The 22,970-nt window shown below is 42.5% G+C and overlaps 2 protein-coding genes across 2 annotated transcripts in view; one reads left to right on the top strand and one right to left on the bottom strand.

Annotated features, from left to right (window-relative positions):
- The first annotated feature begins 292 nt into the window (after positions 1-292).
- On the top strand, positions 293-19,222 carry LOC135073793 (cell division cycle 5-like protein). Its single transcript, XM_063967972.1, has 16 exons — positions 293-518; positions 595-860; positions 1,172-1,302; positions 1,711-1,870; positions 5,035-5,203; positions 5,310-5,444; positions 5,965-6,119; positions 12,002-12,151; positions 13,038-13,113; positions 13,308-13,400; positions 14,043-14,214; positions 16,482-16,676; positions 17,185-17,390; positions 18,014-18,176; positions 18,609-18,748; positions 18,866-19,222. Exons 1-16 carry the CDS (start codon positions 474-476, stop codon positions 19,004-19,006), a joined length of 2,397 nt encoding a protein of 798 aa, XP_063824042.1. The 5' UTR covers positions 293-473; the 3' UTR covers positions 19,007-19,222.
- Positions 19,034-22,970, bottom strand: part of LOC135073791 (uncharacterized) — a 16,802-nt gene continuing 12,865 nt past the window's right edge. Inside the window, exons 15-18 of the mRNA XM_063967970.1 lie at positions 20,628-22,900; positions 20,044-20,216; positions 19,786-19,885; positions 19,034-19,688 (exon numbers count right to left, since the gene is read on the bottom strand). Of these exons, the coding sequence (XP_063824040.1) occupies positions 19,479-19,688; positions 19,786-19,885; positions 20,044-20,216; positions 20,628-22,900 (2,756 nt within the window). The 3' untranslated portion in view covers positions 19,034-19,478. The remainder of the gene's footprint in view (positions 19,689-19,785; positions 19,886-20,043; positions 20,217-20,627; positions 22,901-22,970) is intronic.

Below are 22,970 nucleotides of genomic sequence, written 5' to 3'. Positions count from 1 at the left end.
ACCATCTTAATTTTTTAATTTATTCTTGGCTATCATGCATTTAGCCATTGCTTAAAAAGTGACTCCTCCCTCTGTATTTCTCCTCACCACCAAAAGGTAGGATGCTTCCCCAAAAGTAGAAGTAATTTAACAAAAACTAGCCTTTTTATTTATTGATATGAATTTTTGTGTGAGTAATTTTATTATTATATTTACATGTGACTTCCAAACAAACGTTCAAATATTGTTCTAATTACTCAGCGGTCCAGAGCCAGGAATGTTTAAGAAAAATAATGTCAGAAGTGTCATCGGCCATCGTTGTTGCTGGCTTCTTTTCACGTCCATTTCGTTCGATTTTATCCTCATTGCTTGTGTTTTATCGAACTTAGTTGATCAATAATGTGTGGAAACTGACGAAAACTTAATTGACAAATATTGTAGTTATTTTATGTGAATAATTGTTATCCTTGTAGCAGTTTAAATAACTATCCACAATGCCGCGGATTATGATCAAAGGTGGTGTTTGGCGCAACACCGAGGTTTGTGTTTAATTTGTCTGCCCTAGTGTATCATTTTACTTGACAATCTTCGTCATTTATCATCCTTCATTTCTAGGATGAAATCCTTAAAGCGGCGGTGATGAAATATGGGAAAAACCAATGGTCCCGAATTGCATCGCTGCTACATCGAAAATCAGCCAAACAATGCAAGGCTCGTTGGTACGAGTGGTTGGATCCGAGCATCAAGAAGACCGAGTGGTCTCGGGAGGAGGACGAGAAGTTGCTACACTTGGCCAAGTTGATGCCGACGCAATGGAGGACCATCGCGCCTATCATTGGTCGCACGGCAGCGCAATGCTTGGAAAGATATGAATATTTACTGTAAGAAGTTAAAATACTATAGATCTTCAGTCATTATAACAATCATGTGCAGATTTAACTTCAAGTTTAGATGCAAAACTTCATTTAGGGCACTAATTTTTATGCATTTGTCTGGGTAGTCGCTTTCACAAACCAATAATTGAGTGGTTATAGGTACATACCTACATCAACAACCATTTTGTATTAAGCTCAGTATATTAAAGATTAGTTTTAAAAGTTAACTGAGACAGTCAAATTACAAACAGGGATAGAGAATGAAATTACTATAGTTATTATTTACTAAGCATGAGATATTAATTGTCATTATTCAGGGATCAAGCCCAAAAGAAAGAAGAGGGAGAGGATATGGGTGATGACCCTCGGAAGCTAAAGCCCGGTGAGATCGACCCCAACCCTGAAACCAAGCCTGCCCGGCCTGATCCTAAGGACATGGATGAAGATGGTAAGTTTTATTGGCTAAGAAAACCTTTGGAATGAATGCTTGACTTCTATCCCATCGATATTGTTGACTAGAAGCTTTTCAAAGTGCTTTTGTCATGATATTAACCCATCAAGTGTCAGGAAAATGAGTTAAAATAGATTATAATGTATTGTTAAGTGAACAATGATGCCTTCCCCCTATCTACCCTAGTAGTACTGGATAACGATGTTTTAATTTACAATTGTAGTATCTTATTCTAGGTGTAATGAGCTATTTTTCAATAAATATGTGCAATTGTACAATAAAACAAGTAAACAACACCCAAATTCAATATTGATGTGCCTAGCTCAAACGCTAACAAATCTAAGTTTGAGATGCAACTCTAAACGCAAAGAAATTTTAATAACTAAAGCATATCTTGTCTTACAGAACTGGAGATGTTGTCCGAGGCTCGTGCTCGACTTGCCAACACTCAGGGCAAGAAGGCAAAAAGGAAGGCCCGTGAAAAACAGCTAGAGGAAGCTAGGAGGCTTGCAGCTCTGCAGAAGAGGAGGGAACTTAGTGCTGCTGGAATTGCTGTCCCGATAAGGTATTGTGTCATGTATTTCTGTGCAATTTTTTTACCTTTGGAACAGCTCTAGTCAGTCCAAAAGAGTTATCATCCATAATATGCTTTAAATCTACATACTTCGGTACGATACTTCAGTTATGCTAAAAAAGTTTATTAGATCATGCAATTTCAGATTTAGATAAGCAAAAAAGTATTTGTAGAAACTAAAAATTATGAATATTACAGATTTATAACTAGACATCGGATTATATGCACTATCAAAATGCCAAAATATGCATGCAAATATGCACTAAAAAAGGGCGAAATATGCACAAAATATGCACAATCAAAAAAACATTATTAGAATTAACTTTATTTTCACAATACATAATTAATTAATTATATAGGTACTTATTGGTTGTAATTCTTGTGACAATATACAATAACATATTTTTCAAGGTTTTCTGGCGCAAATTTGTGACGTTTGTCACTTAAAACTAATTTAGGTATATGCTGAAAATGACCTTTCAACGTCCACTGACGTTACCGGACAGAACTTAAAATTTGGCGCCATTTCTGCCGAGACCTCTTCAGGCAGAATTTGACTGGTGCCGTTGATAAATGCGTTAACTTTTTTTATTTCTTCGAGACACGGATTTTTATACAAAACAGCATTTAATTTGCCACGAACTTTTTCTGAAAGTGAATTCGGAAGTGCGTTACTCTGTTCAATATTTTTTTCCAATATTTCCAAGGACTTGCACAGAGGAAGGTTTTTAGTTTCTAGTATCTCAATGGCATCGGGTATATGTATGAAGGTTACTTTTTATTCAAAAAGGTTACATTTTTTTATATTTCTGGTAATTTCTGACAAGACCCGACTGGCAACACTGGTACGGATCGCTCTCAATGCGCTCTCGCAGTGCGTGCGAGGGCGATGTGTTGATGTTTGGTGTGGGGACGGCGGCGAAGTACAACACGTCTAACACGTATAAATACTAAAATAAGCACTGTCAATGAAAAATTTTATAAAAAAAAATAAAACCGACTCCAAAAAACCTACACTAAAAAGTAGAAAAATAATTACTAATTACCTACTTATTTATTAGGACGAATTATTAATATTTATGTAGGTATACCATGATTGATACTTCTGGAGTCGGTGCCAAGATTATGAAACATGTAAAGTTTGCCTGCACCGACTCCAAGAGTATCAATCATGGTATACCTACATAAATATTAATAATTCGTCCTAATAAATAAGTAGGTAATTAGTAATTATTTTTCTACTTTTTAGTGTAGGTTTTTTGGAGTCGGTTTTATTTTTTTTTATAAAATTTTACTTATTTCTTGCTTTTTAGTTAACTAATTGTTACCTTGATGTTACCACTGAAGGTAGGCAGTACATTGAGACCATATTCTTAATGTATATTATAAAAAAGTTCATCCCCAATTTTCCACCCTTGGGGGTGAAATATTTTCTTCAAATTCGCATGAAACCACCCTTTTGATAATACCTATTCAACAAAAAAGTAATCGTTCTAATTGGTTTATAATCGGCGGAGATATTGCGTATAAAAAAGTTCATCCCCAATTTTCCACCCTTGGGGGTTGTTTTTTTTATTATTAAATTTAAATGGGACCACCCTTGAGGTATTACCTATACGCTGAAAAAAGATTTGTTCAAATCGGTTCATAAATGGCGGAGTTATCGCGTAACAAACATAGAAAAAAAAAAAAAAAAAAAAAAACATACGGGTCGAATTGAGAACCTCCTCCTTTTTTGAAGTCGGTTGAAAAGTACCAAAATATGCAATAACGCTATAAAAATAGCATTATATGCGTTTGCATATGCAATAATGCAAATGCATATAATCCGATGTCTATTTATAACTAATTTAGAATTATTTATTATGTATTTGTTACACAAAGCCACATTATAGCCATAAGATAGCTGATAATGGTGGTTCATATAGGTGGTGCATAGAATAGTTAGGCACTAGAGATGGGTTATACCAGGCCTGTTCATCTCCGCGAGTTTACATCGAAAACAAAACACGCACGATTGCCCCCTACAAGAGTACTATTCGACAAGGCCTCACATACGAGCGAACATTGACTCACGCACGCGTATTCTTGTGTATGATGGAAGAAAATAAAGAAAATGGTGTACTAAATACTGTGCAGTATTTAACTGCCTAAATAATAATTAAAACACAGAATGTACTTTTTTAAGTTGCCTCAAGACACTGAGAGGTAAATAAGTAGTTAATATTATTCATGATAATTCATGCTAAATCATGTATTTCCTCCGCCATTTTCTGCAGATTGGCACCTCACGTCACATCATTTTACCGAAGTCAGCCCTATAGCTTCGGCGCAGTACCGATCACTGACATTTGTCAACAAAACTTCCGACAAACTTGCTTGACTCTTGAGACAAGCTAAATTACACCATATTGTTAATGACATTGAGCATACATTTTTTTAAATACCTTCGCGAAGTAAAACTTCTGTACGTAGTACTTATTATTATTCTGTGGTTATACTAGGTAAATTTGATACTAGGTGCACCTATTCCTAGTATTTATTAATACTCGATCCAAATACCTATTCCACGTAGTACTTAGTAATATAGCATATTTGACGCGACTAGTGCGGACTAATCCACGTAATATGACTTCAAAATACATTTTTTTTTTAAAAGATACAACCGTAGTATGAATAATGCAATTTGAAATTGAATAATAATTCCCCCCTTCATACTTCAACAGGCAGACTGTCAACTTAAAAGTTGGCGTATTTAAAAGATATCAATTTCATAAAAATATTTACATATTTTTTCTTATTTACATGAATATGGTTTGACTACGTTTGTGTGAGTTTGCTTCGTCGCGTTCAAATTTGTTTGGAGTGAATCTCTACGTTCGCACATAAGCTTAGCGAGAAATACTAGGTGCGCGTAATACACGACTACGGATTACGCAATACTAACCTCTATTACTATAGGAATAGGGTCGGAAATCGTGTAATTTATAAAATACTAGGTGGATCAAGTATTTAAAAAATTGGAATAGGTGCCGCCTAGTACAGTAAAATACCTAGTGTGTGGATCTGTTCTAGTAAATACGTCTCATCTCTATTAGGCACTCCATTGAAAATGTCCTTATTTAAATTAGGGGTTAATTCCATTTTCATTGCAGACGTAAAAAGAAACGTGGCGTAGATTACAATGCCGAAATTCCGTTTGAAAAGAAACCATCGTCTGGATTTTATGATACTTCTACTGAGGTTGTGGACCCAATGGCGCCCGACTTTTCAAGACTGCGTCAACAACATTTGGATGGAGAATTACAGTCGGAGAAGGAAGAGGTTTGTATCTAATTGATTAAGATTTACTAGTAAAATATTGCTACACAAAAAATAGATAAGAAGCTGAAAAATTATCATGATGGTTAATCCAAGTTTTGATTTCTAGAGGGATCGCCGCAAGGACAAACAGAAGCTGAAGCAACGCAAGGAAAATGACATGCCCCAGGCGATGCTTCAGAACGATGGGCCAGCACGCAAGCGCAGTAAACTAGTCTTGCCTGAGCCACAGGTTTCAGACCAGGTAAGTCACTGAAAATGCTTAAAATTATTCTGGCTGTCATACATATTTTATTTATTAGTCTTCACATACATACACTCCAGCCCCCCTAGACAAGTTGCACTTTTTGATCGAATCGATAATTGAATCCATCAAAACTCCATACATAAGAAAGTCCTTACGACCACTTTTAGACTGGTTTACGATTACAATGTGCATTTTGTCTAGACCAGTGGTTCTTAACCGGTGGTCCGCAGACCACTGGTGGTCCCTGGAGGCATTCCAAGTGGTCCACGAAGTGTACTTGCACAACTTGGTCAAAACCACTTTTAACTGATTTTTGCAGTCAAACTGGTTTGGACCGATTATGAGGTGGTCCCTGACAAGGCAGAAATTTGGTAAAATAGTCCCTCATGATTTAAAGGTTAAGAACCACTGGTCTAGACCCACAGATGGGTTGGGGAGGCCATGAGTCTTAGATATTTGTGTTAATTACCCAATCAGGGCCACAAACACCTTCTCAAACTAAATCCCACCTTCTTAGGAGTTGCAGCAAGTGGTGAAGCTAGGCCGGGCGTCGGAGGCGGCGCGTGAATCGGCGGGCGAGGCGGGCGCGCCCACGGACGCTTTGTTAGCTGACTACGCATTAACACCCGCGCCCGCCGCCGCCGCTCGTACGCCGCTGCAGCATCAGGACAGGTGAGAAGTCGGCAGGAGTGGGAGTAGTCAACAACATAGATGGCTAGTCAACAACAGGTCAGCAGTGTAGGTGGGTAGATACCAGGACAGGTGGGTAGATAGAAGGAGTAATACAGAGGGGTAGTTAGCTAAATGGGCGGGTCGCCAGCAAGACTGGGCGGTAGCTAGCTAAATGGGCGGGTCGCCAGCAAGATTGGGGCGTGGCTAGCAGCACGCAGCCAGTATGGACAGGTAGCCAGCGGCATTGTCAGCAGGACTTGCGTGTAGTCAGCAGGATTAAATGGTACCCAAAAATTGAGGAGTAGCCGGTAGCGCCGGTAGATAGTCACCAAAATTGGTGAGTAGCCAGGAAAATAAGTGGGTAACCAACAAGGCTGAGCGGCTGGCTAGCTTTACAAGTGAGTCGCTAGCAAGACTGGAGGAATGGGCACACCTTCCCAGGAGCAGTAACAAGTGGTGAAGCTTAGTCGAGCTTCGGAGGCGGCGCGTGAATCGGCGGGCGAGGCGGGCGCGCCCACAGACGCTTTGTTGGCGGACTACGCATTAACACCCGCGCCCGCCGCCGCCGCTCGTACGCCGCTGCAGCATCAGGACAGGTAGATAGCAGTTTGAAGGCACGTAGAATTTTGTCCAATGACCCCAAGCTACCCATCCTTATCGCTCGCGCGTAATTATGTTGCTGGCGCGCTCGCATACTCACTGCGGGCGCCCGTCGCACAGTCGCGACTGCAATATAATTACGCGCGAGCGATAAGGATGGAGCTTGGGGTCATTGGACAAAATTCTACGTGCTCACAGACCGGGCTTTAGAAGACGGAGTAGCTAGCAAGATGAGTAGGCAGTAACTTGGGGGTCGTCAGAAGGCCTGGAGGTTAGTCAAGCGCCCTGGGAGTTGCTTTTGGACTGACTGGAAAGTAAAGGCACACCTTCCCAGGCGTTGCATCGAGTGGTGAAACTAAATCATAAGTGGGTAGATAGTAAGAGTGGGAGTAGCCAGCAAGACTGGGGGGTATTTAGCTAGATGGGCGGGTCGCCAGCAAGATTGGGGCGTGGTTAACAGCACGAGCGAGTAGGCAGCAATATGGAAAGGTAGCCAGCGGTATTGTCAGCAGGACTAGCGCGTAGAGACAGCAGGATTAAATGGTACTCAAAACTGGGGAGTAGCCGGTAGCGCAGGTAGATAGTCACCAAGATTGGGGAGTAGCCAGGAACATAAGTGGGTAACCAATAAGGCTGAGCGGCTGGCTAGCTTTACAAGTGAGTCGCTAGCAAGACTGGAGGAATGGGCACACCTTCCCAGGAGCAGTAACAAGTGGTGAAGCTAGGCCGGGCGTCGGAGGCGGCGCGTGAATCGGCGGGCGAGGCGGGCGCGCCCACGGACGCTTTGTTAGCGGACTACGCGTTAACACCCGCGCCCGCCGCCGCCGCTCGTACGCCGCTGCAACACCAGGACAGGTAGATAGCAGTTAGAAGACTGGGAGTAGCTAGCAAGATGGGTAGGCAGTAACTTGGGGGTCGTCAGAAGGCCAGTCAAGCGCCCTGGGAGCTGAATAGGTGGCTAGTCAACAATACAGGTGGCTAGTCAGCAGTATAGGTGAGTACGCCGCTGCAGCAGACAGTTGGGTGGATAGAAGGAGTAATACAGAGGGGTAGTTAGCTAAATGGGCGGGTCGCCAGCAAGACTGGGCGGTAGCTAGCTAAATGGGCGGGTCGCCAGCAAGATTGGGGCGTGGCTAGCAGCACGAGCGAGTAGCCAGCAAGATTGGGGCGTGGCTAGCAGCACGAGCGAGTAGCCAGCAATATGGAAACGTAGCCAGCGGCATTGTAAGCAGAACTGGTGCGTAGACAGCAGGATTAAATGGTAGCCGGCAGCGCGGGTAGATAGTCACCAAAATTGGTGAGTAGCCAGGAACATAAGTGGGTAACCAACAAATCTGAGCGGCTGGCTAGCCTTACAAGTGAGTCGCTAGCAAGACTGCAGGAATGAGCACACCTTCCCAGGAGCAGTAACAAGTGGTGAAGCTAGGCCGGGCGTCGGAGGCGGCGCGTGAATCGGCGGGCGAGGCGGGCGCGCCCACTGACGCTCTATTAGCGGACTACGCGTTAACACCCGCGCCCGCCGCCGCCGCTCGTACGCCGCTGCAGCACCAGGACAGGTGAGAAGTCGGCAGGAGTGGGAGTAGTCAACAACAGGTCAGCAGTGTAGGTGGGTAGATACCAGGACAGGTGGGTAGATAGAAGGAGTAGTACAGAGGGGTAGTTAGCTAAATGGGCGAGTCGCCAGCAAGACTGGGGGGTATTTAGCTAGATGGGCGGGGATTGAGGCGTGGCTAGCAGTATATGCGGGCACCTAGCAACACAGAGGAGTTATCAGCAGCAAAGACGGGTAGCCAGCAGGCCAAGACAGGTGGCCAGTAGTTAAAAGACTGGGAGTAGCTAGCTAAATGGCCGGGTCGCCAGCAAGATTGGGGCATGGCTAGCAGCACATACTGGCACCTAGCAACACGGACGAGTTATCAGCAGAAAAAACAAGTAGCCATCAGCACACAGGCTAGTAGTTAGAAAACTGGGCGGTAACTAGTTAAATGGGCGGGACGCCATCAAGATTGGGGCGTGGCTAGCAGTATATGCGGGCACCTAGCAACATTGACGTATTATCAGCAGCAGACGGCAAACGCTGCCAGCAAGACTGGAGGAATGGGCACACCTTCCCAGGAGCAGTAACAAGTGGTAAAGCTTAGAGCGTCGGAGGCGGCGCGTGAATCGGCAGGAGAGGCGGGCGCGCCCACCGACGCTTTGTTAGCGGACTACGCATTAACACCCGCGCCCGCCGCCGCCGCTCGTACGCCGCTGCAGCATCAGGACAGGTAGATAGCAGTTTGAAGGCACGTAGAATTTTGTCCAATGACCCCAAGCTACCCATCCTTATCGCTCGCGCGTAATGAGGGCTATCGTTTTTATACTTAACAGTTGGCACCCCTGGCGATTGACAGGACCTTATTCTACAGTGACGCCATCTTGATAAGTGCAAATGCGATAGTCCTCCTACCACTTTAGCACTCACCAGATGGTGCCACTGTCTTCGCTACTAGCAAGTGACAGGACCTTACTCTACAGTGGCGTAAACTGGTGAGCGCTAAAACGATAGTCCTCATTATGTTGCTATCGCCCTCGCACACTCACTGCGGGCGCCCGTCGCACAGTCGCGACAGCAATATAATTACGCGCGAGCGATATGGATGGGTAGCTTGGGGCCATTGGACCAAATTCTACGTGCTCACAGACCGGGCTTTAGAAGACTGGGAGTAGCTACCAAGATGGGTAGGCAGTAACTCGGGGGTCGTCAGAAGGCCTGGAGGTTAGCCAAGCGCCCTAGGAGTTGCTTTTAGACTGACTGGAAAGTAAAGGCACACCTTCCCAGTAGTTGCAGCGAATGGCGAAACTAAATCATAGGTACCTAGATAGTAAGAGTGGGAGTAACCAGCAAGACTGGGTGGTAGTTAGCTAGATGGGCGGGCCGCCAGCAAGACTAGGGCGCGGCTAGCATTACGAGCGGGTAGCCAGAATCATATACATGCGGCGTTTGCCATATGGGATTCCAGCGGGATTGAGGGTAGTCAGGCTCGGGGGAGCTAGCCAAATATGCGAGTCGTTAACAGGACTTAGAGTACTTGGGACTTGGGGTAGGCAGCGGTACAAGCGAGTAGCCAGCTTTAAGTGGTTACTCGCAGAATGGACGAGTCATAAAGCATACCGACTAGGAGGTAGCTAAAAGGGCTTATTCCACTATTCCCCGTTGACGGGGATTGGAACTTATAATGTCGAATAATGAACTAAAAAGTTCATTAATCCCCATTACGTTCAAAATAAAATCCTAAAATAACGAGGATTAATGAACGTTTTAGTTCACTTTACGTTATAGTGGACTAAGCCGCTAAAAGAACAGGTAAAAGTCTAGCTATAGTCTGGTCTGCGAGCACGTAGAATTTTGTCCAATGACTCCAAGCTACCCATCCTTATCGCTCGCGCGTAATTATGTTGCTATCGTGCTCGCACACTCACTGCGGGTGGCAGTCGCACAGTCGCGACAGCAATATAATTACGCGCGAGCGATAAGGATGGGTAGCTTGGGGTCATTGGACCAAATTCTACGTGCTCACAGACCGGGCTTTAGAAGACTGGGAGTAGCAAGACAGGTAGATGGTGAAGTCAGAAAAGACAATGCCGGAAATTGGCGTCTTTTTTTTTTCGCGCGGCCATCGACCAAACCTTGTTTTTTGATTACAAAATAGTGTAATAAACCAAACTTACTATGACATGTATACCTCTAAACTCAGTCTGAACTGAGTTACGAGCGTTAGAAGTTTGATGATTTACATACTAGATTTGCTTTTTGCGCGCAAGTTTTGTGTGAAATTGCAACAAAATAGTGACATTGTATGTGTAAACAAACAATACCATCCATTAACGGCTCCAGACATCAGTGTGGAGTAGAATCAGCGCAATAAAAAAATAGCGGAATATTTTGTTGCAATTTCTTACAAAACTTGCGCGCAAAAAGCAAATCTAGTATGTAAATCATCAAACTTCTAACGCTCGTAACTCAGTTCAGACTGAGTTTAGAGGTATACATGTCATAGTAAGTTTGGTTTATTACACTATTTTGTAATCAAAAAACAAAGTTTGGTCGATGGCCGCGCGAAAAAAAAAAGACGCCACCTTCCATACAAAATCTGGCATTGCCATTTGATAACATCATTTTATTTTTTTAATTTTCATACAAAATAAATTTTATAAAATCCGATTTGTATGAAAAATAAAATAATTAAAATGAAGATATCAATTTTCTGACTTCACCATACCATTTATATGACCATGTTAACATGGGCTAGTGTCGGCTCATATACCCATTTACCTAAAACCCTGTATAATTACGCGCGAGCGATAAGGATGGGTAGCTTGGGGTCATTGGACCAAATTCTACGTGCTCACAGACCGGGCTTTAGAAGACTGGCAGTAACTTGGGGGTCGTCAGAAGGCCTGGAGGTTAGCCAAGCGCCCTGGGAGTTGCTTTTAGACTGACTGGAAAGTAAAGGCACACCTTCCCAGGAGTTGCAGCGAGTGGTGAAACTAAATTATAGGTGGGTAGATAGTAAGAGTGGGAGTAGCCAGCAAGACTGGGGGGTAGCTAGCTAAATGTGCGGGCTGCCAGCAAGACTCTAGGGCGCGGCTAGCATTACGAGCGGGTAGCCAGAATCATATACATGCGGCGTTTGCCATATGGGATTCCAGCGGGACTGAGGGTAGTCAGGCTCGGGGGAGCTAGCCAAATATGCGAGTCGCTAACAGGACTTAGAGTACTTGGGACTTGGAGTAGTCAGCACAAGCAAGTAGCTAGCAGCTTAGGTGGTTACTTAGCAGAATGGACGAGTCATAAAGCATACCGACTAGGAGGTAGCTAGAAGAACAGGCAAAATGCCTAGCTGTACAGGTCAGTAGTTTTTTTTTATACACAACGAGGAAGCTCTTGGCCTGTATCTCACCTGATGGTAAGTGATGATCAGGCCGAAGGTGGAAGCGAGCTTCACCTGGAATCCTCAACCACGGAGGAACTGGCTATCTTACCTCTAACTGCCGGAACACAACAATGCTGTTAACATTGTTTGTTATGGCGAGAGACTTAGGTAAGATGGTGGTAGCTAGCCAGGCGGACTTAGAACAAGCTCTACCACCAACCAAACCGAACAGAAAAATCTGCCCCCACTGGGAATCGAACCCGGGAACTCTGCGTCTGAAGCAGGTGGTCTTACCACTAGACACAGGCCAGCAGCACAGGTAGAAGGTGATTTATCAATTTACTCACCATATTATTATTATTCCAGAATTCTAATGGAGGCCCAAAACGTGATGGCTCTCACGCACGTAGACACGCCCCTAAAAGGCGGGCTCAACACGCCGCTGCATCGGCCTGAAATCTCGGCCGCCGCGCCCGCGCCGCAAACACCTAACACTGTTCTCGCTACGCCCTTCAGGTAAGAACAAGTCGGAAAATGAAAATGTAAATCACTGTTTTAGTGCCAATTAAGTAAATTATTAGTAGTAGCACAGAATAATAATAAGTACTACGTACAGAAGTTTTACTTCGCGAAGGTATTTAAAAAAATGTATGCTCAATGTCATTAACAATATGATGTAATTTAGCCTGTCTTAAGAGTCAAGCACCATTTTGTTGACAAACATCAGTGATCGGCACTGCGCCGAAGCTATAGGGCTGACTTCGGTAAAATGATGTAACGTGAGATGCCAAACTGCAGAAAATGGTGGAGGAAATACATGATTTAGCATGAATTATCATGAATAATATTAACTACTTATTTACCTCTCAGTGTCTTGAGGCAACTTAAAAAAGTACATTCTGGGTTTTTATTATTATTTAGGCAGTTAAATACTGCACAGTATTTAGTACACCATTTTCTTTATTTTTTTCCATCATACACAAGAATACGCGTGCGTGAGTCAATGTTCGCTCGTATGTGAGGCCTTGTCGAATAGTATCCTGTAGGTGGGCCATCGTGCGTGTTTTGTTTTCGATGTAAACTCGCGGAGATGAACAGGCCTGGTAGTAGTTAGAAGTATCCTAGAACAAACTTGACTTTAATTGGCGATGAAGTTGGCTACAGAAATGGAATAATAATTTTCAATCCAGTCAATAAAATTCTTAGAATCAATTATAGGGTCTAATCTCACGAAAGTTTGTTAGCAGTTGATAACATATTCTTAGAAGTCATTCTGTAAAAGTATTTCAACTGTGTGCCTGTGTCTCATGCTGTATTTTTTTTTTATGTGACAGGAGGCATACGAGCAGAAAATAGAAATGCTAAATGTTTGAAAATGTCTCAAAAAGTTATTTTATTCCAGATCATCCCGCAGTGAAGTGTCCACGCCCGGAAGTTTTAATACCCCCGGTCACGCCGCCGGGCAAACAGCATTGACTGTGTGTATGATGCATTTTATGCATATAACCTTTTTTATATTATTTGGATTTTGATATATTTTTTTTATTTTATTTGGAAACTCAACAGCTTTGTCTCTGATTTACATGTTACAGTAATTTGTCTTATGAATAATCCGATTTAGCAATAGGGCGAGTCTTGGTGACATTATATGCTCAATGAATGCTCGTTACAGACTCCTGGACTTCGTGATAAGCTGAGCATCAACCCAGAAGATAGAATAAGTGGAGGGGATACGCCACAAATTGCCAATCAGATTCAGAAACAGGTAATTATTTTTAGGTGAAAGATTTTCCAGTAGCAATAAGTTAAGCGACGATAGCTGAACGGTGAAAGCTATCTTAGGTATCGGTCTAGCCTAGTATTTTTCAACCTATGGGTCGCGATCCCCTGGGGGTCACAAAGCCTCTATAGGGGGGTCGCGAGAAGTTGTAAAAACTACCTCAGTAAAAAACAGTAAAGTTATAAAGATAGATTTATCCGAAATCTAATTATGCAAATGCATAAATGTTGTATGGATTTAAATATTCGATTCCTATAACATCTTTGTAACATTATAAAAATTATAAAATGCATGAAAAAAAGCGAGCGGTCGGGGGGTCGCCAAATATTTTTTCATACTAAGGGGGTCGTGTCATGAAAAAGGTTGAAAAACACAGGCTAGACTAGCCTACTCCACATTCGAGGAACGCTGGTTCGAACCCCGTCAACGCTCGAGTATTATGATGGTGAACCCACTGGCACTCGAACATAGTGTAACGACTTACGGAACTGCTAATTCTTAAAAAAGGTTCATATTCTTTTTGTATAAATTTTTATTTTTTAAACGTCATCGTAATGTGGTGATTTTTATTTTCTAATCATGGCAATTAATGACCTAAACTGACAAAATCACTCCTATTCCCTACAGCTGAAAGCATCAGTCCGCTCAGCGCTGCAGTCGCTGCCGCAGCCTCGCAACGACTACGAGATCGTCGTGCCCGAGGCCGACGCCGGCTCGGCTGAGGCGGAGCGTGCGCCCGCGCCCTTAGAAGACCAGGCAGACGCCGATGCGCGCGCGCTACGCGATCAGGAAGAGAAGCGTAAGTCTTTAGTTAGGCCGGGTTCCCACTATGCCGGACCGGCAGATCTCCCGGTCCGGTAAAATCGCCGGAAGGCCTGGCGGCAGTACAAATTATATGAAGCTGTTCACATTATCCCGGATCCGGCTTTTTCGCCGAGCCCGGCATTTTCACCGAGCGTTTTGTCGCTACAAAATGCCGGTAAAATCTCCGGACCGGAGTAATGTGAACGAGTTGCGGCCCACCCCGCCGCGCCCGTGCTTCCCGCCCCGCCCCGCGCGTGCTCCCCGCACTTCATTCGGCTCGGATTTCGGATCCGGTGTAATGTGAACACCCTTGTCCGGTGTCCGGTTTCCGGCAGAAATGCCGGTCCGGCATAGTGGGAACCTGACCTTAGGGTATTTTCACATTTCGGAAACTTTAGGAGCGCGACAAATGCAAGGACTTAGCCGACGCCGACGCGCGCTCTACGTGACCAGGAAGAGAAGCGTGAGTCTTTTGTTAGAGCGCTTTCACATTTCGGCAACTTTAGGAGCGCGACAAATGCAAGGACCAAGCCGACGCCGACGCGCGCTCTACGTGACTAGGAGGACAAGCGTGAGTCTTTTGTTAGAGCGCTTTCACATTTCGGAAACTTTAGGAGCGCGACAAATGCAAGGACCAAGCCGACGCCGACGCGCGTGCGCTACGCGATCAGGAAAAGAAGCGTGAGTCTTTTGTTAGAGCGCTTTCACATTTCGGCAAATTTAGGAGCGCGACAAATGCAAGGACCAAGCCGACGACGACGCGCGCTCTACGTGACCAGGAGGAGAAGCGTGAGTCTTTTGTTAAAACATTTTCACATTTCGGAAACTTTAGGAGCGCGACAAATGCAAGGACGAAGCCGACGCCGACGCGCGCTCTACGTGACCAGGAGGAGAAGCGTCTTTGTTAAAACATTTTCACATTTCGGAAACTTTAGGAGCGCGACAAATGCAAGGACGAAGCCGACGCCGACGCGCGCTCTACGTGACCAGGAGGAGAAGCGTCTTTGTTAAAACATTTTCACATTTCGGAAACTTTAGGAGCGCGATAAATGCAAGGACCAAGCCGACGCCGACTCGCGCTCTACGTGACCAGGAGGAGAAGCGTGAGTCTTTTGTTAGAGCGCTTTCACATTTCGGCAACTTTAGGAGCGCGACAAATGCAAGGACCAAGCCGACGCCGACTCGCGCTCGAAGTCTGGTCGCCGAGCACGTAGAATTTCGTCCAATGACCCCAAGCTGCCCATCCTTGCTGTCGCGACTGTGCGACGGGCGGCAGCAGTGAGTGTGCGAGCGCAACAGCAATTACGCGCGAGCGAGCGAGCGAGCAGCTTGGGGTCATTGGACGAAATTCTACGTGCTCGGCGACCGGACTTCTATATTAATAATTTCGTCAAGGGGTACGGTAGACTGGATCGAAACCTTATATGAATAACAAAGCATAAAAAAATATCGATTTTGAGTCGACAACATATATCCGCAAAATTCGGATAATGGAGAATTTCGTTAAATTCCGATGGCACTGACAAACAAACCGCTGTCGCCATCTTTAGTAGTTCACCATCCACTCACTATGCGATCAGCGCCAAAACCTTATATATTATACCTTATATACTATTTGCTGGGTTGTCATCGATCCATAAATAAATGGAGATCAGTGCGTTTCGCGATTTTTATGATATACTCTTTGTTATGTGTTTTTTCTTTAAACCTGGTCTTAAGGATCAGAGGTGAGACTGCTTTTTTAAAAGTAATGTACGGCACCAGCAGATATCGATTTATTACATAACCGAAACCAATAATTCCACAAATCAAATTAACGTAATAAAGAAATATGCCTATGCCAGAAATAATGATCTAGGTCACAAATATCACAGTCCCTGAACCGAGAGAACGTCCGTCACAGCCAAGCGCTCGAGCAAAGTGTCGCGGTGCGCCGGCCGGCGGCCGGTTTCTCGTTAATAATTAAAGTCCAGTCCGTTATAATTGTCATCCTTCCTAAACCCTGCCTTCACATTATAAACATGATGACGCGCTGCCATCGCTCTTCTGACGCCCTAATGCGCTGTTACTTGATGAGACGGCCTGTTTCAATGGCTCTTAATATATAAATAAATAATAGGTCCTGCCTGACTATACAGGAGTTGCAGCGGTAGGAACGAGAGGTGGGAATAGACCCGAGTCATGGAATGATCAATGTATACCAGTCACTTTTAATGAATGACGACGCACACAGTTTCTTGTAAACCTTCCTTTGTCTAACAGGTCTTGCGGAGCTTGCTCTGCGTTCAACAGCTGTCCAGCGTGGCTTAGCCAGACCAGCAGAAGTCAACGTCAGCGTACTACGTGGATCAAGCGCGGGAGGTGGTGCGCTTTCCGCGCTGCAGCAAGCGGAGGAACTGCTCAAGGCTGAAATGGTCACCATGCTGCATTATGATGCGCTGCGAGACCCGCCGCCCGGTACGATACTCGACCTTATTACAAGTCCATAGAGCTCACAGCGTAAAAGCCCTAACTTACTACTCGCGAAGTGTGTTGAAATTTGATGATGTCGAAATGTAAGTCAAGTAAAGTCACTTGACTTGGCACTCAGGTGATCAACTGAAGGAGTAGTAGGTACATTGGATTGGGGATTCGACTTCGGCTAACTGCTCGAGGGTCGAAGCGAGTAGTGTATTGAAGATTTAAGAATATTATAATAATGCACAAAACTATAGCTACATATAGCGCTTAACTGTCAGTGCCTGAGGTGCGGTTGCGCGGCACGGGAGGATGTTTTTTTTGTAACGTCAAATATCAGCGATACTTAAGATTTGTATGCTCTGTCACGTCATAATATGTTCAGAATCACCCTCCTATGCTGCTCTCATACCTCACTCGGGCTGTCTCTCGTGCTAAATCTGTAGATAATTGGTTTTTTGATCCACTCAAAATTGACGATTACAATAACATCACAATCTCATTCCAGGCGTAGACAAAAAGCGGATAGTGCAGCTACAGGCAGCCCACCTGGCCTATTTAGAACAGCACCCGTACGAGGATTTCTTACCTTCTGAACTGGATGCAGCTAAACAGGAGCTTAAGAAAGAAATGGAAGTCGTGCGCGCCGGTATGGGACACGGCGACTTGAGTATGGATGCGTACACGCAAGTGTGGGAGGAGTGCTTGGCGCAGGTACGATATTGGTTCTTAAGTCGATAGTAATAAGGTCTAATTTACTACAGTTTAAGATAACCTCGATGCGTACACGCAAGTGTGGGAGGAGTGCTTGGCGCAGGTGGGTTTTGATTCTTAAGTCGTTAGTAATAAGGTCTAATTTAGTACAGTTTAAGATAGCCTCGATGCGTATACGCAAATGTGGGAGGAGTGCTTGGCGCAGGTGGGTTTTGATTCTTAAGTCGATAGTAATAAGGTCTAATTTACTACAGTTTAAGATAACCTCGATGCGTATACGCAAATGTGGGAGGAGTGCTTGGCGCAGGTGGGTTTTTATTCTTAAGTCGATAGCAATAAAGTCCAATTTGCTACAGGACTATTACGTTTATTACGAATACTAGTAATTTCATTCATTTACTCACTCCGCAACCTCATACAAGATGAGGTAACTCTGTCCAAAAATAATTGGGTCAATAAACGCAGTTACAAACTACTTAACTTACTTAACAAGTGCTATCTTCACGAAAAAAAATATCGGTCCTTCGAGGCGGATTTTCATGACTCTTTTCGTTGATAACAAAGCCCAATTTATTAAAAGCAGAATTTGCTCCTCACTTACGTGGAATTATTATTTATTACAGGTACTCTTCTTGCCCGGACAAAATAGGTACACTCGAGCTAATTTGGCCAGTAAAAAGGATCGGTTAGAATCGGCAGAGAAGAGGTTGGAGCAAAACAGAAATCACATGGCCAAGGAGGCCAAGAAGTGTTCAAAGATGGAGAAGAAACTTCGAGTCATCACAGGTAACAAAAACAAATTGTACTTAAAAGCGTGTATTATTTGAAGGCCTATATTCTAGAATTCAGAGTATCCTTGAGTAGGTCCTCGAGCTTCTCGTTTAAATAAAATCTTTTATTTCCACAAAACCAGTTTGGCTACAATAAATTAATTCATTGAAAATACAATTATTTATGTTTTGGTAATTCTTGTGGCATCCTGTGTAAGCAAAAGCCTCCTCCATCTCACTCCACTTTTGTCTGTCCTGGGCTATATCAAGCCAATTGTTGCCCGCTGTTCTCATTATGTCATGAGCCCACCTTTCCCTGGGACTCCCAAAGGCCCCCCTAACAAAAAGGGCCAAAGGGGAAGAGGAATGTTGGGAGGCCCAAGGAAATGTGGGCTGATGACATAATGAGAACTCTTCTAAATATCAACTAATTTACCCATTTTCGCAGGTGGTTACCAAAGCAGAGCGGCATCGCTCGTAAAGCAGTTCCAAGAGTTACAGGACCAGATAGAACAAGCCAATTTGGAACTGTCCACGTTCAAGTTCTTGGCTGATCAGGAGAAGGCTGCCATTCCACGTAGGATAGAGGTAATTATTTTTTCAAACCAGTCTTACTATTTTTAAATGCAACTTATTACAAGGAACGAGTGGAAAAAATAGCCCTGATATTACAGAGATATTCATTAATGTTTTTCGTTTTTTCAGTCTCTAACAGAAGACGTGAATCGTCAGACGGACCGTGAGAAGCAACTCCAAAAGAAATATAGTGACCTCCAAGCAGAACTAGAGGAAATCCACAAGGGAAGGCAACCTAAGCAGCCCGAACAGAAGGCGATAGAAGAATAGTGTATAGGATATAGTAAAAAATTAAAGTGTTCTATAATAATTTATATAATGCAGTAATAGTCGGATACAAAGTTCATAGCGTTACGGGCGCAGTGAACAGTACATACAGAATTGTATTAAAGTGACTTTTGGAATGACCCCGTTTAACAACTCTAAACAAGACCTATCAACAAAATACAGTGAAATGTAATTAAATATAAATTAAATAAAATAAAATAAAAATGGACATTGTTTTTTTTTCATCATTAAAATCACGTTTCATGACACGATTAAAACTTAACGTTACATTGATATTTACATGAGGATGCAGTAAATAAATTGAACAATAAATAAAATGAATTCACAAAATAGTAACTGAGAATATTTTAGGCACATAATATTAAGTTATTTAATAATTACACTATAATTTATTATCACAGCATTCATAAAATTGGCAGTCCTAACCAGCTGGACTTAGATAGTCATTTCTTTACTAACTACTGTCGTCAGAATCACTCTGTATTTGTCTCGCGTTTTTATTTTTCCTCCTCACTATAGGGCTGTCTCCATTGTCTTGATTATTTTGCGATTTAGGTTTCTTTTTTCGCCTCTTCTCTTCTAAAACTATTTCAGCTAACTCCAGCTCTGATATTTCATCATTCACTTGCGTCAAACCGATGTGCGAATCAACACAAAAACTATCCTGTAAAGAAGACAACAGCAAGTATAAATATACGAATACAATCAGTTCAGTCTCAAATTCGGTATAAAAACACTATGCGAGAAAATAACGTAAGTACCATTTCATAATTGTCTTCTTCTACATACTGCGAAAACACTTCCATGTTATTATATTTCTTTGGTAGCTCGGGAATTTTGAATACGCCTTTTACGGGACTTCTGAAATCATGCACAAAATGTGATTAATAACATAATTTATGACTTGTAAAATAATCAATGAGACTAACACCCGAGAATATTCCAATTCGACAGGCTTCAATCAATTTATGCCTATTTATCTTTTCAGTGATTCGAAATCTCTTCTATTTTGTACTTACTTGACAGATCGCATGTAATGCGCCTGCATGTCAACGTGGTGCGTGACGTCATTTTCGTCGCAGATGAAGTCCACGATGCTGCCTGCGCTCGAGTCTGACAGCTCGTCTCCGCTAGCGGAGTCTGACAGCTCCGCTTCCAGATCAAGAAAACTGCTTTGTTTTTGCTTCTTTTTCTGAAAATTATTGATTTCATCTACACTAATAATATTATAAAGAGGAAAACTTTGTTTGTTTGGTTGTAATGAATAGGCTCAAAAACTACTGGACCGTCTTTTTAAATTCTTTCACCATTCGAAAGCTACATTATCCACGAGTAACATAGGCTACATTTTATTATGGAAAAAAATAGGGTTCCGTAAAATATTTGGGTTTTTCGGAGTCCACGCGGGCGAAGCCCCGGGCGGAAAGCTAGTTAGTAATATACCTACTCAATCAGAATCGAATAGAACTCCCATCTAAATCTTTTTGCGGAGTGACACAAAATTAACATGGCGGTAGTAAATTACCTGTCTGTCTGTAGTCAAAGGGACATTCGTAACGTTTTTTCGTGCGCGATTAACATAGCAGTGGACTTTTTTACTTACCTTCCGTTTTTTGTGGTTGGCTGAAGATTTACTATCAACTCCATTAACCGGTTTTTGATTTCGACTACTTTTGTCAGCATCAACGAAGTCGTCATCGCTATCATCAAATGTAAGTTTCCTTTTTTGAGATTTAGTCACACCATTTGTGTTCAAAGTTATAAGATTGAATTTATCTTTGGGGCTCTGGATTTTACTGTCTCGTCTGAATATTTGTAACATTTCTAAATTGCTTTTCCGAACGTACTCCTTCTCATCGTCACTGCCACACTGTGATCCATTCAGAACTTGGGGATCTTTATTTTCCTTTTGGGAAAATGCTTTTCGGGGAGAAAAGCTGAAATTAACTATACGATCATTGGAATTATTACTATTATTATTTGGTATGTCAGTTTTATTGGATTTCAAAGCAGCTAAAACCTTTTCCTGCAAAGTGAGTGGTTTCGATTTATTGTTGTCCAATTTTGGCTTCTTATTAAAATACGGCGATGCCGATATAAAATCATCTTCTACGTCCAATTTTCTCTTGGAATTGATAGGACTTGCAGTTGTTGTCTCATTTTTGGTTGATGCACCAATTTTTATTTCTTCGTCCAACTCGTATTCTTGTGTTTCATTACATGAATCACTGTCGCTGTCCAATACAATGAGACTCACGCTTTTATTCGTTTGAGTAGTTGTTATTTTAGTATCGATTGCATTATTTGCTTTTTTTCTATCAGCTTGAGTTAGAAGTATCGGTGATGTGCTCCTCTCCTCATCATTTCTTATGTTGACATCTTTATTGGTTTTCATAAAAGACGATTGATTGCATTTAGATTTGTCATCCGGGTTATTGATCATTTGAATGAGTTGAGTTATTGTGAACATGCTTTTATCATTGCTTTCTTGTAAAACGTTATTCTTCGATTTGTTGTTAACTACGGTACTAATATCTCCTGGGCTTTTAATTAATTGCCTTCTAGTATTGCTAGCGGGTGTTGAGCTCATGCCTTTTCTAGTACTTAGCTGAAATCTTCGTTTTTGTGTGCAAAGTATTGGCGAGGTGGGAATATTATTTCTCTGCCTGCCCGACAAAATTGAGGGACTGACAGGATATTCGGAGGTGCGAGGAGGCTCGACCTCATGTTTGCTTTCATATGGCTTCACTACATTTGAATCAGACTTCACACCATTACGGTTAACGTCAAAAAGATTAGGCTTTTCATCTTCAAGTTTTATTACTTGGCTTTTATCGTTAGTAGTCGCTTTGCTGTCCCCATCCGGCTTAACTTCAATACTATCGTCATAATCTGCAAATATATCATCGATACTATCCAGCCCAAAGAACCCTAAGGCTTCTTTTGGCTGTTCACATTTTTCTTCTTTTACTTGACTAGGTTGTAGTGCCACCTCTTCGGGACTACTTTCTGCAAATATATCTTCAATATCTCCGATTTCAAAGTTCTTATCTAAATCTTCCTTTACTTCAATTTTCTCCGGTTTGATTTCCACAGTTTCAACTTTGACTTTCTCTGGTTGTCCTTGGGTTGCAGGCGTGTTGAAATTATCCAAAGAATCAAAATCGAACTCCAAATCAAAATTGTTATTAGTCTCTGCTACACCCTTAATTTTAACGGGTGTTTTTTCTATAATACATACAGAATCTGGTGATCCGAAATCAAATTCCAGATCGAAATTATTGCTGCTGTTGTGTTTGTCGTTAGATTTTATACTTTGAATGTGTAAAGTTTCATTGTTAGTTTCATTCAAATCAATGTTATTTCTCAAAGAAATAGGTGGTAGATCCATGTCTTCATCAAGGTTTATAAACGAGTCATTTTTGGCGCACTTGAGCACTGTTTCTACGTCAAATTCATCGATTAAATCAATGTCAGGTAGTTGGGGATCGGTAATAAATTTTAATGGAAAGTTTGGCTTTTTTCTGTGTTTTCGTAAGTCCATCATCAAGTTACAATCGCATATGTTTTGACAAATGTAACATTCCTTTTCTGTATTAGAATTTTCTAGATTCAAATCCACTAACAAATTGATCAGTCGGGTCGGTATACTGCCATCGTTAGGTACACCTAAATCATTGATTAGTTTTGTATAACTTGTCGTAGACTTTGTGTTAGTACTGAATAGCGCTCTTATATCTCCGTCCTTTTTTGCAGGTGATTTATTGATCTTTTTCATTGGTGATTTTGGTGCGGTTATTTTTTTCTTCTGTTTCGGTTTTGCTTTTACTGGTGAAGGCATTATATTTTGTGTTGCGATGTCTTGGGTATTGAAAGCTGCAAGAAAGACATAAATAATTTAACCGAGTTACTTACCAAGCAAAGAAATTAATGACCATGTGGATTA

Source organism: Ostrinia nubilalis, chromosome 8, assembly GCF_963855985.1.
Source record: "Ostrinia nubilalis chromosome 8, ilOstNubi1.1, whole genome shotgun sequence".
In the NCBI taxonomy this organism is placed as follows: Eukaryota; Metazoa; Arthropoda; class Insecta; order Lepidoptera; family Crambidae; genus Ostrinia; species Ostrinia nubilalis.
This window is presented reverse-complemented; position numbering and strand designations above follow the sequence as displayed.

Bases quoted from the DNA above. Each gene is read 5' to 3' on its own strand.
- LOC135073793 (XM_063967972.1), top strand. From the start codon at position 474: ATGCCGCGGATTATGATCAAAGGTGGTGTTTGGCGCAACACCGAG. The intron at 1,303-1,710 runs GTAAGTTTTATT...CTTGTCTTACAG, and splicing joins TAAGGACATGGATGAAGATG to AACTGGAGATGTTGTCCGAG. The intron at 12,152-13,037 runs GTAAGAACAAGT...ATTTTATTCCAG, and splicing joins GTTCTCGCTACGCCCTTCAG to ATCATCCCGCAGTGAAGTGT.